The 18,492-nt window shown below is 34.7% G+C and overlaps 2 protein-coding genes across 3 annotated transcripts; both read left to right on the top strand.

The window, feature by feature from the left end:
- Positions 1–717: 717 nt before the first annotated feature.
- LOC110112688 (transcription factor EAT1-like) lies at positions 718–2,584 on the top strand. Its single transcript, XM_020844992.1, has 3 exons — positions 718–1,242; positions 2,008–2,427; positions 2,513–2,584. The coding sequence occupies exons 1-3, from the start codon at positions 718–720 to the stop codon at positions 2,582–2,584; spliced, it is 1,017 nt and encodes a 338-aa protein (XP_020700651.1).
- Positions 2,585–7,224: 4,640 nt separating this feature from the next.
- On the top strand, positions 7,225–18,154 carry LOC110112695 (E3 ubiquitin-protein ligase hel2-like). 2 transcript variants are annotated; one of them, XM_020845001.2, is made up of 7 exons: positions 7,225–7,466; positions 8,035–8,340; positions 15,211–15,419; positions 15,505–15,553; positions 15,790–15,879; positions 16,046–16,108; positions 16,178–18,154. In XM_020845001.2, exons 1-7 carry the CDS (start codon positions 7,299–7,301, stop codon positions 17,810–17,812), a joined length of 2,520 nt encoding a protein of 839 aa, XP_020700660.2. In that variant the 5' UTR covers positions 7,225–7,298; the 3' UTR covers positions 17,813–18,154. The 2 variants fall into 2 exon arrangements, with proteins under 2 accessions (XP_020700660.2, XP_020700661.2); XM_020845002.2 differs by lacking the exon at positions 7,225–7,466 and adding an exon at positions 8,459–8,564 and having other exon boundaries at positions 8,203–8,340.
- Positions 18,155–18,492: the final 338 nt, after the last annotated feature.

Below are 18,492 nucleotides of genomic sequence, written 5' to 3' on the forward strand. Positions count from 1 at the left end.
TCGAGCAATATATACCTAGCAAAACCGAGGTATTGCTCGGTATTGCTATGTATTGGTCTTGACAGATTGGTATTTCTTGTTATTGCCGAACAATATCGAGCAATACCTAGCATTACCGAGCAATACCCCGATCTGCACAAATCAGCCAATACATAGTAATATCGGATCCGGGTCGTCGGGCCGTGCGGTAAAGAGTAAGAGCACATGACGACATATTATTGGAGTCCGAATATAGAGCTACGTAACGTGTTCGGACCTAATAATTTCTCCTAATTTTGGCATCTTGAGAGTATCAAAATTATGGAAGATAACCAGCAATTGCACGGGTCCCACAAGAGAGGGCTAAGGAAGTTGAAGTGGGTCCCATGAGAAAGGAATCTCCGTAACAAACTTCCTCTGTCCGTTCAGCGTAAGGGTGTAGAAGTAAGCAAAAGATAATTTTGGTATCTCCTATATCAGCCTTAAGTGTCAGGCCTGGAGAAGATAGATAAAGAGAAAGCCCCATAGACCATTTTATTCTCTTCCATTCCAACTTTCTCTTCCTATTCTTCTCCTCCTTCTCTACCAATAGTAGTTCCTCATCCCGTGACAAGTAGATTTCTCTCAAGTTCTTCTTCTCTACAGCTTTGAACTCAAATATGTCCATTTAGATTCACAAGCTTGCTTTTATTAATCTTTCATATATCCTTATATCTTCATAAACAAACAAGCAAAAGTATGTTTAATCCCCAGTCTTCAAGCTTCATAGGAGGTTTAGCTTTAATCAGTGATGCATCTGAAGCTATCATGGCAAGTCAGTCTACAGACTTGTCATTGATGGTAGAGAGCGGCTTCGACTATCTTCGACAGTTTGAACGGCTAAATGGAGCCAATTTGACGACTTTTGATCCTTCTGGACAAGGCGATTCGCCGGTTTACCGAATGCTGGGTCCGACGAACTTCCACTCTCCCTCAGAGGCTTTAATGAGGGATTTTTCAATGTACGGCACCTCGGTCATGCCGGCGATCTTGTATGACCCAGCGGTGGCGATGAATGTGAACCTAGAAGCTGCTGGTTTCAATCATGAATATGATGTTTATGGAGGGCAGCTTGAGAACTGTGAGATTGAGTGCAGGAAGCAGAAGGAGATGATGATGAGAGGTTTGGAAGAATATGGAACTCAGAAGAATGAAAAGCAAAGAAGAGAGAGGTTGGGAAAGAAGTTTGAGCTGCTCAAGTCCCTCATTCCAAACCCAACAAAGGTAATGTATCACTTATCTTCTTGCACTTTTAGGGTTTATAAAATATTTTTATGAAAAACATTAAGAGAATTTACATCAAATTTTATGATCGGTCGATCAAAACTTTTTTCTTTTAATATTTTTTTTTACTCAAAAAATTTATGAATATGGATTTTATTGTTTTAAATATGATTACTTAAATAATATAATTAATCAATAAATTTTAAATGCAATTATAACAAATAATGAATTTAATTGTTTTAAGTTTAAATGTGAATATTAGCTGTTGGAATTAGTTAGTTTTCACAATCAAATTTTAAATAATCAGATTTATTATTATTAAAATTTATACTTAACCAATGAATATTATAATTTTAGTAATATTTAAAATTGTGTTAATCAATTTGTAATTTGTACTATATATATATAATCAATGAAATGAAAAAATATCTATCGATTATAAGGAATTGGAGTAATTCTAAACCCTAAAAAAAAAAAAACTCGATCGGACGATATTCTGATAAAAAATTTTACTCAGATTAATGCTTAAAGTTTTATGTATTTTATAAGATAACTCCAAATATTTATTAAATGTTTTTGAGATTATCATAAAAAAAAATCATGTAAAATAGGGCACAACCACTAGCACAAAACATTTTCAAAAGAATCTTTACCTTTTCTCCAATTTAATTTGTTAATTTTCATATTGTACATAAACCAATTAATGATATAATTTGTTTTTATCATTAATTAATCTAACTTAATTTTAATATACCATCATCACAGCCTGATAGAGCCACCATCGTCGCAGACACGATTGATCACATTAAAGAACTACTGAGAACTGTAGATGAGCTGAAAATACTCGTCGGAAAGAAACGAAGCAAGAATGCGAGAAGCATTAAACTCGAAATACAGAACGACGTTCATTGCGATATGGAAAGCTCTTCGATAAAATCCAACATAGATGAAAGTGACCACGGACTAAATGGAAGCATGAGGAGCTCATGGATTCAAAGGAGATCAAAATCAACATTTATTGACGTTAGGATTATCGAAGATGAGGTCTACATCAAGCTGGAACAGCGTAAGCGTGTTGACTGCTTCTTAATCGTGTCTCGGGTTCTTGATGAATTACAACTTGAACTGCTGCACTTGTCTTGTGGAAACGTAGGAGATAACCATATCTTCATGATCAGCACTAAGGTAAAGAACTGGGCGAGAGTATTCATTTATGTTTGATTGTTTTTGCTTCAATTTGCTATGAAAGCTTTTTGTGTTTCTGCTGCAGACCAATTATGAAGGCTCCCCGGTATATGCGACTTCAGTGGCTAGGAGATTTATTGAAGCTATGGGTGGTTAGATTAGTTATAGACTTATTGCCTTAATTTGGCTTTTTAAAGGTTGTGGGCTTTATTGATATTTATAACGAAGTATATTTGAGAAGGAATATGTATTTGCTGCTTAGTGTCAGAGTACTTCTGAGGTACAAGTTTGGTAGAGTAGTTGAATTCAGAATGCTTTTACAGATTTTCTCCCAAAAATAGAATGGTTTTCCAGTAGTCTTTCTGACATTCAACATTAAAAACTGATCTGAGTTAGTTTCTTTGACTACTAATTTTATATATGACGTTTTTTTCTGAAGGTAAAGTGGTGGAAATTCTCCAGTTCAGTAGATTAAGGTTCAGGATTAGCTATCAGTTTAAAATAGTTCTTTTTTTCCGAGTGGAATTTTAATTATGTAAGTCAAATTGAGCTTTTTGGTTGGAATTTGGTTGGAATTTATAAGAAATTAGTAATCACGTTTTTCAAATATTAGTACAATAACAGTTCAAATATTTGCAAGATTTGATTTATTATGAATTTGTAGTGTTATAACTGGTTGAAGGCAATTTAAAGATATTTTGTTGTGAATTAAATTTTCATTAGTTTTCCTCGGGAAAGTAATCTTATCTCTAAGAGATTTGTGCAGTTTAGACCTCATTATTGATTCCAAGTCAGGGCCCGTTTGATTACTAATTAAATATAGAAAAATATCTTAAGATAATTTGATTTTTATCAAGATTTATAGAGCTCCAAACTCTAGCGTTGCAACGTTGTAGGATGGACTCAAAAACAGAGTAGAGCACTGTGACACTTTATACCTCAGAACTATCGTGTTACGAGTTAGCTGAGCAGTTTTTCTTCCTTTTTTTTTTCTTATTTCACTTGAAGGGTTATGCTCTTTGGTGTATTTAAAAATATATCTTTATCTATTCTTTGTGTAGAACAAAGAGAAAAGTGAAGAGAGGCAAGTAGAGAGTATGAGAACTGTTGCGTCCAGGAGTATTCGCGCGCGGCGGTAGAGAAATATAAAGTTATCGTCTTAGCATTGTACGAAAATCCTACACGCAATCAGATAAGGAGAGAGGGTCTAGCATTTATGAGACACAAAGATTTTTATGTGAAAAACCTCTGAAAAAGGGGGAAAACCACAGGGCCTAGCCCAGTTTGAACGAATCCACTAGTATTTGCAGTCGATTACAAATGAGGCCCTTCCTTGGGAGAAGGCCTTAGATTGATGTACATCTTATAGAGTACATTAAATGATGTAAATACAAATAGTTACTATTGACGTATTCGTTTTGTTGGAAGGACTGTAGTCGGCGGGCGACGGAAGTCAAGAGGACCGTAGTCAGCTAGCGACGGAGGTCGGAAGGACTGTAGTCAGCGGGCGATGTAAGTCAGGAGGACCGTAGTCGACAGGCGACGGATGTCGGAAAGACTGTAGTCGACAGGCGACGGATGTCTGAAAGACTGTAGTCGGTGGGTGACGGAAGTTAGGAGGACCGTAGTCGGTTGGCGACGGAGATCGGAAGACTGTAGTTTGACGACGAAGATCAGAAGGACAGCGTCAGGTAGAAGTCCAACAATGGAAAGAAATGCATCTTCGCATAGACGCCCAGCGAAGTCCGATAATCGGTAGAAGTCCGGCGTCGGGTAGAAACTTGGCGAAGAGTGAAGATCTGACGTCGGGTAGGAGTCTGACGTCTGTTGGTGGCAGAGGAGAGCTCCGGCTTCACTTGGGCGGAGTTTCGGCGTCAGGAGGGAAGTCTGTTGTAAATTGGGAAGAATTTCAGCATCACGTGGAAGTTATGCAGAATTCCCACGTTCTCCCGAATATCACGCAGAATCCCGGCATGTTCGGGAGGCAGAACGAACTCCGGTGGTGGTCGAGGAGGATATGATTCTCCTTTTCCTCTTTCTCCTCTTCTTCTCTTCTTCTTATCTCTCTTCACTTGAGTCCCCTTTGTGTAGAATGAGGGCTATATTTATAGTTTTTCTGGAGTGGTATAACTCGTAAATAGGTCTGAGATCATGGGCGAATAGGGAGTAGTTTGAATGGACAGCCGATATTGAACCCTTCGATCGTGCACCGTTCGTTGAACATTTGGAGGCCTTAATGATGTTGGAATTCGGCGATCTTGGGCTCGTTGGATTCGTCTCGTCGAGCCGCTCGATTCGAGTATAGGCTCGCGTTAAAATCGGAGACCTTTTGGTAACTCAAATTGCAGTTTGAACCTTCCAATAACACTTCGGGTCCTTGATTTGGATTCATTTGAACTCGGATTGAGTTGAATTTGGTGTCATTGGGTTTGTATTTCCGAGACGCTCAGTTTGACTATAAGCTTGCTGAAATCAGAGTTTGGGTGCTCCCAAAATTAATTTTTGAAGTTTCCAACTAGCTTTTGCCTTGAGATTCGTGCCCGATCAAGCTAATTTCATGATGACATATCAAGAACATATATTTGTACAATTTCTCCCAATTTTCATAGATAATTTCTTTATGTGGTGTAGCTTCTTGGTTTTTCCCGGTTTCAGAATTTTCATGTTAAATCATGGTGTTCTTTTTCATCATTTTATTTTTCTTATTTATTTCATTGCGTAGCTTTCTTCCTAACATTAAATTGGTGTAAACATTAAGTCTGATACATCATCAAAAAATCATTTTGATCGTGCACGAATCTTGAGGCAAAATAAAGTTGGAAACTTTAAAAATTAAAATTGAGACCATCCAAACTTTGATTTTTACAAACTTACGGTCGAACTGAGCGTCTCGGAAACACAAACCCAATGACACCAAAATCGACCCAATCCGAGCCCAAATGAGTTCAAATCAAAGACTCGAAGCACTTTTGGAAGGATATAACCACAATTTGATCTGATATTATAAGATCATTACTTGATAATTCCTATTTTAAAAAATATATATTAGTAGATGAAATGTGCTTTAAATTGTTGAAGAAATAAATTAATATTTGAGTTTACTATTTGGCAAACCATTCATGGAATTGTTCATTTATAAGATTATCAACATCTGAAGGTGTGAGATGTGTGTGTCAACTCTTCCTTTTCTCTCCATCTTTGAAACACTCCACATAAGATGTCAGATTGTCACAATGACGAAGGGCATAACTTTGAGCTTGGATTGTCGATTTATCATCTAGCAAAAATGAGGTAACATTCCAAAGAGGAACACCACCACTAGAAAACTTAAACATAAATACATAATATTAATTTATGTTGATTCTAGAATAGTGCACTTGCTTTGTCTATTTTCCTTCAAATATTATGAGCAAAAAATGTCTTCCTCGGTAATAAAAGCCGCTACAATTGACCCCTCAGAATGTGCTTTATTTCATACATAATCTTTTAAAACTAAGAAGAATATGTAATTAATAAGAAACATGTGTGAGATGGTTAGGAACATTTAATTAACCAATGGGAGAATAGCATGATTTACCTTTCAAATGGATATATCCATCGATATTAAACAGGTCTATCTAATTTAACTTCTTCTGTTAAGTATACAAGAAGATGAACCATGATTATTAAGAATGAGGGAAAGAATGATTTCTCCATCTGGCATAAAATCATTATGATATTATTTAGTAACATATCTAATTCATTTGGAACAATAACCTTCTCACAAATTGATTTCAGGAAACATGAAATATCTATAAGCATGTACATAATCTCATATGACGGTGCACATGATCTAAGGGCAATGGGGAAAATCTCTTCAAGAAGCACATAACAATCATGACTTTTGAGGCCAATGACTTTGCATTTAGCTATATTGACACATCGGGAGATATTTGATGCATATCCTTTTAGCATTTTCAAATTTTGCAAGACTTCACCAAAATTTTTGTTTATCTTTCTTTGACATAGTGAATGACGTTGGTGGAAAAATGTAGCTTGCATCTTCAAGCTTTACAGATGAAGTTATTTCCTTATTCCAGTTTCATGCTTGAAAATTATCTTTTGATTTGTCCAGGTCAAGCAAAGTAGCAATGAGTTATACTCCCAATAAGATAAGTCAAAGAGAATAAATTTCTTCTATCATACCCTGAGCACCTGAATGTTACAACCTCTTTTCAAACTAGATTTAGTAAATCAGCCAGTAGGAACCTGCATATTTCTTAACTTTGCTAGAATCTCAGTACCACTTTTACTTTTATGCTCCTTACAAACTTCTCCTGTGTTATCAAAATGTTGTTTCTAGCAACAAAAAACATGATTATCCGCCAGCCAATCACAATGACCCATATATGCAAATTTCTTGCTCTTCTATAACCATAGAGATTATGCAGTAGGATTAAAAATTACCTCTCATGTGCCTAAATGTAGTAGGATTTCGGAAAGACAAAAGGAAGAAGATAATACACTTAATTTTCTTAATAAACAAATGATCTGAACGGGCTACTGGCTCCTCCCACCTCATGTGGCTAACTCAAGAGCACAGTTATTTAACTACTTTAAAATCTTATTTTCCTTATGCATAATCCAATAATTAATGTTTTAACTTAATTAGTTTAAAATTTTGCCCTAAATAATAAGTAAATGAGTTAAAATTTCGAAGCGTGCGGCTCACGAAACAACATTATTCAACCGCGGACCGAGGCTGGTTTAAATATGGAAAAATGCTGTAATGTTGTTCGTCGAATCACTTCGGGGGGTAAAGGCGTGCAGGGTCTGTCCAGGTTCCGTCTCTCTTTGTCTCCCTCCTCTCCAACGAGGGAAGTCATAGCTATATGGAAGACTGCTGTGCTGTGTGCGCCGAAACCCTCGAGTGGGTCGCCTATGGATCATGCGGCCACCGCGAGCTCTGCTCAACCTGCGTTGTACGCCTCCGCTTTATTCTTGGCGACCGCCACTGCTGCATATGCAAAACGGATTGCCCCACCGTCTTCGTAACCAAGGTTAAATTAGAGTTCCCGGTTCTTGAATTCTTTTACATATCGGTTTTCTCTTTTTTGTTATGGTTCTTTGGTCGTTCAATTCTGCTTTGATCCCTCTGCTCTCTTTTTTTCTGCGGTTGGTTTTTGTGTATATTAGATTAGATATTAATCTGTTTTTTTATATAAAATTTTCTTAGTGGACGATGGATCATTCTTCTTTCCTGTGGGAAGGGCGTAGGGGGAATTTCCGTTTACTAGATTGGTTGCTCTATGTTTTACTTGGTTTACGTTACATGTCCATGGGATTGTTAGTTACTTATGCAATCATTATATCATTGATGCTAGTGTGAAACATGGCGCTGGGCAGCCTTTAATGGCTGATTCCTGCTTATGTGTAGAATACCTATTGGAGTATGCCTGGTTGAGATAAATCTTTTAGTCATTAGGTTTTTTTTTTTTTTCCGCTTTCCCTTATATCTTGGAGTCATAATTGATTTAGCTACACTTACCATTTTTTTTATTATGCATCGTAGATTTTATTCTTAGGATTATTGTGAATGGAGTAAATAAAATTGCATATGTTTGGCAGGCTTTGGGGAATTTCACGGAGGCAAAATCGGATTTTTCAGAATTCCCATCTGGTGTTAGTGAAGGCCAGCATGGTAAATACTGGTACCATGAGGTCTCTCAGGCATATTTTGATGATGTGGACCATTACAGAATCATAAGAGCAATGTGCAAGCTTTCTTGTAGTATTTGTGATAATAATGAATCTGGTCAAAAGAGTGATGGCAGTAACAGAAGGAACAAATTTCGGAGTATAGAGCAGTTGAAAGGTCATCTCTTCCATCAGCACAAGTTGTTCATGTGCAGCTTATGTCTGGAAGGTAGAAAGGTACATACTGTTTTTTTTTTCTTTTTATGCAATATCTTGTAATCCTAGAAGTCATCTGTCATGAGCTTAGAAGTCTATATAAATATTTCAATTATCTACTTGCTTTCTTTGACTTAAGGTCATCTCCAACCGAGAACTCTATTTTTCACGCCAAAATACCGCAAAAAGCAAAAATGGCGTGGTGCTGCTCCAATCCAACGCCATTTTTTTGCTTCTGCGCCAAGGTAACGACCCTTCTCCTTTCCCGCATTTTTCCGGTTGACAGAGAAAAATGGCGTGGGTCACTGTTCACCCGCAAGCCAATAGAGGATTTTTTGGCGTTCGGCTGGAGCGAAGGAATGACGCCAAACGCTGGTTTGGCGTTCGGTTGGAGATGCCCTAAATGTTGCACATGTTCCTCGTTTTCCTAACTCTCTCATGCAAGATAATGCTGCAATTGTGACCTATTATTGTGCATCAAATTTGTTGTAATAATGTCTTGATATTTAATAACGGTTGGAACTTTTCTCTCAATAAATTTTTTTATTTTTGGGAAATCTTAGTAAACTTTTCATCAAACCTGAGTATCTTTATGTTTGGATAAATAACAACCTCGGTGTCTTTTTTCAGGTAATGATATATTTTTTTTGTTTCCTGCTTATTTAATAGCCCTCCAAAGCCTCACAAATGCTAATAGCATATTTGTAGGTTTAGAATTATCTTTTCTTGGAGTAGATGTGATCTCATCTTAGCACAAATTAAAACGTGTAAATGCCCTAGCCTATTCAGATTCTTACAACTAAAATTTCAGCCAGATTTTAACTCCATTTGCTCTCTTGACTCAGTTAAACTCTGCTTGGTATTGAGTGCCTTTCACTGTCAAAGGGTTATGCCTTATTGTTGTACATGCTTTTTAACGGGGAATGCATAATACGGTACAAGGCTCCATTAGAGCGATAGCTTGTAACACATGGTATGACATGCCATTTTAAGTGCAAATCATAGAAATAGTAAAGCATCCATTAATAATTCAACAACATGAGAGAAAACATCTTTAAAATAATGTCAGAAACAATAATTTAAAGCATATATAAAAATTAAACTTCTAAAGTTTGATTAGATAAATTAATCATTCACCTTATCAATACTACCTATAAAAACCAAAATAATGTAAAAAAAGCTAACTAGGTTACATGAAACCTCTTTCTCAATGACATCAACAACACTAAAAATATATGACAAGAAACAACAACAATTGAACCAAAAAACTTGTATTTAATGCTAAAAAATTCAATATTCGAATCAAATCTAAGGAAAGCATGTGATTATGATTCTTGGTGGTCATATATATATATATATATATATACCACACAGGAAACTGATTTTAAGAGTTAAAAAAAAGCATGCCAAATGCAAAGTAAGCTGATAGTTAGACACGTGGGAAAAAAAAGAAAAAAAAAACAAGCACCATGTGACTATATGCTATGCCCATATGTATAACATGCATCTTGCACAACTGCATTTCCTCTGTTTTATCTACTATGATAGGAGTACGGTTGACATTCTTATTGGTTATGGGCCTTGTGACAATTATAAAAGGTTATTAGATTATATATGTATAGTTATCTTTACGTTTTCCCTTATGTCTGTCTATATACCAACCTTTTTTTCCATGATAGGATGAATTAGTGCTTCCTTCCTTGACTGTCATTAATAGAATTTGATATAATTTGTATACAACTTTTAAGTGCTGCTCATAATTATCAGAAAATGTTCCAACTAATTTATTACCTAGTTGGAAAAAAAAAAAAACTCCATGACTTGGTACAAGTGGGGTTTGTGCACCCCGTTTCCTCTGATAAGTAGGTGCACCACACTTGACATTACTATATCATATTTAATGAATCGAAAGTAAAGCACAATTTCAATTACATATAATTATGCACAAGGTCAATCATAGATATGGTGGGCACAATACTAGTTATTGATCAAATCCACAAAAAGAACTAGTAAATATATAGTTTATAGAAGGTTATTAGCCAAACTTGAAGTTGTGACCTCTTAAGAAATTGGGAGCATCATACTTGAGTTGGAGCTTTTTAGTAATTGGTTTACCATATCATGCAGTGCTTGTTGCAAGTAAATATTTCTCCTTGTAAAATTTGAGAATGGCTACTTTATGGATCACCCCCTCCCCCCCAAACCAATTAGTTTGTTGCCTTGCCCGGTTGCGCCTAGACTTTTTGCTAACCAGAATTGTAAGTAGCATCTTTGTAAACAAGTGCCATTTCTTGAAATAAGTTTTTTCTTACATTAAGAAATGCTTATGTTTGCTTATCAGGGACAGAAATTGCTTTAAACTAACAAGCTATTTTTGATGAAATAACTCGTATTGGTTATCCATTTTTAAACTTTGTAAGGCTTTGAAGGTGGGCCTCTAGCGATGGTCAGTTTGTATCTAGTCTATAGATGTTCAATGTTTGAGTCACAAAAACATCCTCTCTACCAATGAATGCATGGGCATAGTTTCTTACATTAACCCGTCCATAGTCTCTGCATTAGCATGAGCTCTTGGTACATTATCCTCTTCCTAGTTCTTGCATTAGCACGAGCTTCATGCACTAGTACACCATTTTTAAATATTTTAATAGTTTGTGTCATTATACCATGTTGAATAATGAATTTCTTACATTGTTTAAGGATTTATTTCTTCTTAATCATCTTATGATGTTTGACAGTTGAGCCCTTTTTTGTCAATCTCATTTTGCACTATTGGTGAAGGTCTTGGAGCCTGATTAAATATTCAAAATCAAATAGATTGTTTCTTACTTATTTATTTAAGTAAATTATTGCAATTAATATTTTAAAAGGTGTAGGCATAAGGTGATGCATTTTACTTTTTATGAGGGATAGAGTAAGCTCCATGAATTTTATATTTTTTAATATTTTATAAATTAAATATATAAGATTAAAATATTAAAACAACAACAACAAGCCTTTATCCCACTAAGTGGGGTTGGATACATGAATCCTTTTTCTTCATTGTATTCTATTAATGATCAAATTCTCTCTAAATCTAATAAAGAAATGTCATTTCTAATATTTCTAACCAAGTCTTATTAGGTCTACCTCTACCTTTCTTAACATAAGTCAAATCTAATACATCTACTTTTCTAATCGGGTCATCGGAAGGCTGCCATTTTATGTGACCAAACCATTTACGGAGACTCTCTCTAATCTTATCTTCCATTGGAGCTACTCCAACATTTTCACGTATATGCTCATTTTGTATCCTATCTCTATGAGTAACACCACTCATCCACCTGAGCATCCTCATCTCTGCACCACTTAAAAATATTATGTTTCTCTTTTAATGGCCAACATTATGCACCATAAAGCATTATAGGTCTCACTACCATCTTATAGAATTTGAGAGAGACTTTTCCAGCAAATAACACGCCTGATGCATTCATCCACTTCAACCATCCATCTTGAATTCTACTAATAATATCCCCATTTATTTCACCCTCATTTTGAACAATAGACCCAATATATCTAAAATGTGTGCTCTTATTAATAACTTGATTGCCCAAAGTCACAATCCCCTACTAGATCTATTATTACTAAATTTATACTTCATATATTCAGTTTTAGATCTACTCAAACGAAAACCTTTAGACTCTAAGGTTGACCTTCATAATTCAAGTTTACCTACAACTCCTTCTATAGTCTTCTTAAGAAGAAGAATATCATCAGCAAAAAACATACACTATGGCACAACCTCTTGCAAATGTCTAGTGAGACCATCCATGACTTAAGTAAAAATATATGGGCTTAAGGCTGATCCTTGATGTAATCCAACTGAAATAGGAAAATACTTGGTCGAACCACCTTGTGTTTGAACACAAGTAACAGATCATGCATACATATCCTTAATGACTTGAATATAAGTATTATTAACCTCTTTTTTATGTAGAACTCTCCACAACACTTCTCTTGAAACTCTCTCTAAATCAATAAAAATCATATGTGGATCCTCCTTATTTTATCTATACTTCTCCATCAAATATCTCAATAAATTTATAGCTTCCATAGTAAACATACATGGCATGAATCCAAATTGATTTTGAGAAACATTAGTGTCACACTGCAACGTATGCTTCATAACTTTCTCTCATAATTTTAAAGTATGACACATTAACTTAATTTATCTATAATTCGAAAAATCTTGTGCATCACCTTTATTCTTCAAAATAGGAATCAACACACTCATTCTCCACTCATCTGACATCTTTTTAGTCTTCAAAATAATATTAAAAAGTTTAGTAAGCCAATAAATTCTTTTATCTCCTAAGCATTTTCACACCTCTATTGGAATATCATTAGGTCCAACAGCTTTTTCACATTTCATTTTCTTCAAAGCCTCTTTAACTTCAATTTTAATAATATGTCGATAAACATAAAAGTATTTATTTTCATTTAAGGTGTTAAGGTCTCTAAAGTTAGTTGCATTCTCTCAATCTTTATTAAAAAGATAAACAAAATATCTCATCCATCTTTGTTGAATATCCTTTTCTAATAAAAGCATATTTTGATCATCATCCTTAATACACTTCACTTGAACTAAATTCTCCTATATCTTTATTTAGCTAACTTATACATATATCTTTCGCTCTTCTTAGTATCTATTTTATTAATAAATCATTAAAAACTAATATCTTTACATTGCAAATTACTTTCTTAGACTACTTACAGACTTCTTTACATCTTTCTCAATTATCAGAGTTTTTATAGCTAACTTAATTTTTATAACGAATCTTTTTATTTTTTATTATTTCTTACATATTTTGATTCTATCATCAACTATTTTTACTATTAGTAGTTTTTCCCTTTGATATTCCAAACATATATTTTGCAACATGCTTAATAACACTAGCTACTTTTTTCCTCCATAACATTAGCTTCTTCATGCACAGACAAAATCTTACTCTAAAAATATTTTTGTTAATATTCTTTAAATGCTCCTATTTAATCCTAGAACAGCAATTTGCTTTATTTTTTATTTTCTATCTCATTCTTCTCAAAGTTCAAAATTAATAAACGATGTTGGATACATAAATTTTCACTTAGAATAACTTTACAATCTTTGCAATCTAAACGATATATTTTTCTTATAAAAAAATAATCTATCTAAATTTATTATATCCATTCTTATAAGTGATAATATGCTTATCTATTTCTTAAATAAGGTATTACAATAACATAATCATAAACGAAAGAAAAATTTAATATGATCTTACCATTTTCATTAGTCGCTCCAAAGCCATAACCACCATGAATGCTTTTAAAATCATTTACCTCTTTGCCAACATGTCCATTTAAATCTCCTCCAATAAAACTATTTCTTCGAGAGATATCATTTGTATTAATTCTTCTAGGCTATTTTAAAATTTTAATTTTGAACACATATTCAAACTTACTTAAGAAGTATAAGCGCTTATAACATTTATAATCTTAATATTAACAATAATCTTTAAAGCTATAATTCTATCTTCAATTATATTAATTTTTATAACATTGTCTTTTAAACTCTTATATATAATCACACCTACACTATTTCTAATACGATTCCTACCAGAGTACCATAGTTTAAATCCTAAACTATTAATCTCCTTAGTCTTATCTCCAACTTATTTAGTTTCTTGAATACAAAGAATATTTATCTTCCTATGGATCATAATATATATTAATTCTATTAATTTGCCTATAAGGGAACATATATTCCAAGTTTTTATCATAATTTTAGTTTCATGGACTAGCTTCTTTGTCCAAATCCGTCCATGATGTGGGAACCATTGCCTATTTAACAGTGCACCCGTGCGCTAGCGTAGTAGCCTTTGCTCACTTGCCATTATATTCAATTCATACAACGTGTTGCTTTTAATGAATGTCCTAGCATTATTAAAAGATTCATGTCATGATTATTCGACAAGTTTTACGCTGGCTGTTAACTACTTAACGCAACCATCCACTTTTCTCATATAGGACTTGAGACCTGACAACTACAGTGTTATAAGATTAAAATATTAAAAATATAAAATAAATTTCACAGTTTATGACCATATGATTTTTTTTTTCAAAAGTCTGAATTTCTCAAACCAAATTAGATGTAAAAAAAAGGCGAAAACCAAAAAAGCATGACATTTAATTATGCACTTCTTAAGTTTTCATTCCTCAAGCTGCTCATCTTTCAAAACTTTTCTGATGAAGACATCCAAATTAAATGCACATGCAGGTTGAGATATTTCAATTTTAATTTCAAAAAGAAACATCAACTTATTTAATACATTTTTAACTATACATTTAAAAATAAAAGAATGAATAACATAGAGAAAAAATTAATTTTCAGAGTTTTAAACTATACCTTAAATTAATTAACTTGAGCAAGGTTAAGGCACTTTGATGTTCTTAAATTATATTTGTTATTTGTTATTTAAAATAAATTTGATTAATTTATATCATGGGGCTTGTCGCATCAATTGGGCGCAAAAGGCCTGCCTAATCTGCTTGGGGTGATGTTTCTACTTGTGGGGACATATTGCCTCAAAAGATGTATCCCTTGACTTCTCATAGGCAATTTTGCTTTGCCACTCCTTAGAGGCTAATCCTGGGCTAGCTCAAAGAACTCCTTTTAAAATACTTTTATATAATGTAGCAATGCTTTAAGCAGGAGGATGAGAAATGGCATGCATGTAGTTTGATGATTGGATTTGATTCTATTTTATTATAGGGGTCGTGAATTCTATCTGTTACTTATGGTGTAATATTTCTTTGTAGTTTTTTTTTTTTGGTGGTACCTATTACAAATTTATATTGTTTTTTACTGTGCAGGTATTTATTTCTGAGCAAAAGCTTTACAATAGATCACAGCTGAGACAACACATAAGCAGTGGTGATTCGGAGGTTGATGGAAATGAGAGTGAACGTGGCGGCTTTGCGGGGCATCCCGTATGTGAATTTTGTAGAAATCCTTTTTATGGGGATACTGAACTTTACATGCACATGTCTACCGAACATTACATATGCCACATCTGCCAAAGGTATGCCTGTATACATTGATAGTAAATGATAATTGGTGAAATTGCTATTGAAAGAGATAGTTCTAACATAGCTTTGGATATACAGGCAACACCCTGGTCAATATGATTACTATAGAAACTATGATGACTTGGAGGTATTGTAGTTCTCATCATGTTTCTTCAAAATTTTGTTATGATAGTATTTCACCATTTTTGGTCATGAAGAAATTCAAGCAACATTTACAAAAGAGAAGCCTTATTCTTTGGGCTTCCTTGCTTGAACTGCATGCGTTAAAGATGTAGTTATTTGTTTTTCTTCTTCATGCATTGTTGTGCTTCATTTTTTCTAGTTTTTTTTCCTTTTTCACTCATTATATTTCTTTCATGACAGGTGCATTTCCGCCAAGAGCATTTTCTATGTGAGCATGAAGCATGTTTGGCAAAGAAATTTGTTGTCTTTCAATCTGAAGCTGAGATGAAGGTGATTGAATACTAAATTTTTTAATTTGAATATAAAGTTCTACTCTAAGATGTGCATAAGATTTATAAGATGCCTTCGCCTCACAAATTTTTTTGAGGTGAGCTGAATTAATTTTTATTATACTTATTTATTTTTTTATATATTTATATATATATTTTTTTTGCAGAGGCACAATGCTATTGAGCATGGTGGTCATCTGTCTCGCTCCAAAAGGAATGCAGCTCTTCAGGTATTTTGGAGTTTCCTCTGAGTTCTTTTACTGTCCTCTTGGAAGTATATAATAACAATCGTTATGCAGATACCTGTTAGCTTCAGATATCGAGGGAGTGCTGCACAAAACCAAGGACGAGGAAGATGGCGTGGTTTTCATGCTGCACCAAGTCAATCAACTATCCATGGTGGTTTAGAGATGGCAGATGCGGATGGAAGGTTGTATGAGCCATCTTCTGGTAATGGTATAACAAATAGTGAACGTGGAGAAGCTAATCAATATGATATGATCGCAAGTTCTGTGGAATCACTAGCTATCAGTTCACACTCTGAAGAAATATCCTCAATGTCTGATGCAAACAACACCCAGAGTTATGGGAGTACGCCTGCTGCGGAAGAAATTTCCTTTCCTCCCATCTCTAATTTTGAGCCTCCTGAGCTATCATCTTCCAGGTACGTGCAGGTTCTTAATCAAGGGAGCTCTGCCAGACTTGGTGAAGCATCATTTCCTCCCCTTCCAGGAGTGAAGGACAGCGTTAAACCAATTATAGCACCTGTATCAGAGGGCTTAGCTGCAAATACTATTGCAGCTCGTCTTAAGCTTCATAACAAGGGTTCTGTGAAAGTTTTGCACTCTGCGCGACTGAAGGCATCACAAAATTATGCTCATGGTCCCTCCAGTTCAGTGACTTCTTTGGAGATGAGGCCACAGACAAGAAGCCATGGTCCTGCAACATCAACTTCAAATTCTATAACTGGGGATACAGCAAACCAGGTAGTTCCACCGATTAGTTCTGCAAGTCCTCAGGCTTCAACAACAAGAGGAAATGGCTTTGCGGCTTCTGCCTCTATTCCTATCAGTTCTGTATGGAATTCACGAAACTTGAACAGAGTGAGGCATTCTGCATCAGCTACTGCTCTAAGCACAACTAATCCTTCAAATACTCCTCTATCCAATAAGACTTCTTCCGCCACTTTAAACCAGGAATTACCCACTAGCATTGAATCCTTGCAACATGTGCAGAATGTTCAAACAGCAAACAAGTCTTTAGTAGAAAGTATTCGTGCTGGCCTGGGAATGGATGAGGAAAAATATGCTGCATTTAAAACCATTTCCACTGAATATCGCCAGGACAAAATAGACTCTTGGGAATATCTCTCTTATGTTGAGCAGTTTGGCCTTTCACATCTTGTTCTCGAATTGGCTCAGCTCTGCCCCGATTCACGGAAGCAGCAGCTGTTGATTGACGCTTACAATGCAAATCTATGCAATAATGGTCTGCAAGAAAACAACAGAGGTAAGACTGTTATATCAAATAAGGATGGGAAGAAACCAAAGGGAAAGGGCAAAGCTGTTGATCTTGTAATTACTCCTGCTAAAGATGCATTGGCTGATAACACTTTAGACCAGGAGGTAGGAGTTTTATCGAAAGATGGTTATAACAATGCAAAGGATCAAGATCTCTCTTCAGGCTCTATTATGATTGTAGATTATTCAAGTAGCGAAAGAAAAACTATTACCACTACGAACTCTGATGGTGAAGGTGGTAAGAAAAATCGCAAGATAAAGTTTCATAGATTACCTTTAGGCAATGGTAATGCGCATTGGAACCCTGAGAGAACCATTGAGGAACATTGTTCCAATGAAGGCGAGAGGTTACATGTACGAGGTGTTTGGCATAATGGCGGTGGAAAGAGACTTTTTTCTCAGAGCCATGCTTAAATTGATTCTTCTTTTCGGTAAACTTTTGGTCCTAATAGGCTGTGCAGTAATTTTGGTCTGAGAGCCTGCTCAAATCACAATGAGCCCAATTTGTGTATACAGAAGGGCCCAAGAAACTTAAATGAAGCGTTAGTGAAGCTTTTTGAGACTAAGTATTTGCCCGAGCCCAGAATTAGCTTGCGGTAATATATGGTTCTTGTATTTTTGAGACTTCGTATCTTTTATTTATATGTAATATTTGATTGCTGTCACACTCATTGCTCTTCCTAATTTATAAGAAGCAATGGACAGGGTGATATTTATTTAGGCTTTGTTTGAGTTAATTTAATTTTAATTGAAATATTTATTATAATGAAATGATAATTTTTTTTGAGAAATTAGATGAGAAATGATAGGAAATCCTTTGATATGTAGAGATTATATAAATTTTTTTAATTTTTTTTTTTATTAATTTTATATTTAAACTTTAAAATTATAATAGATTTTAAGTGCATTTTATTTTAATTATTATTAAATAAGTTGACTCATGAGCTAATAAGTTAAGTCAGTATTTGCTCAAATTTAACTCACCAGCTCATTAAATTTAGTTCACAATCCTGAGCTGGCTTATCTTACGCATCCCTAGCTGGAAGTGGTAGCGTGGAATCATGAGTTTGCTTGCATTACAAAATGTTGGAACA

This window comes from Dendrobium catenatum, unplaced genomic scaffold (assembly GCF_001605985.2).
Source record: "Dendrobium catenatum unplaced genomic scaffold, ASM160598v2 fragScaff_scaffold_627, whole genome shotgun sequence".
In the NCBI taxonomy this organism is placed as follows: domain Eukaryota; kingdom Viridiplantae; phylum Streptophyta; class Magnoliopsida; order Asparagales; family Orchidaceae; genus Dendrobium; species Dendrobium catenatum.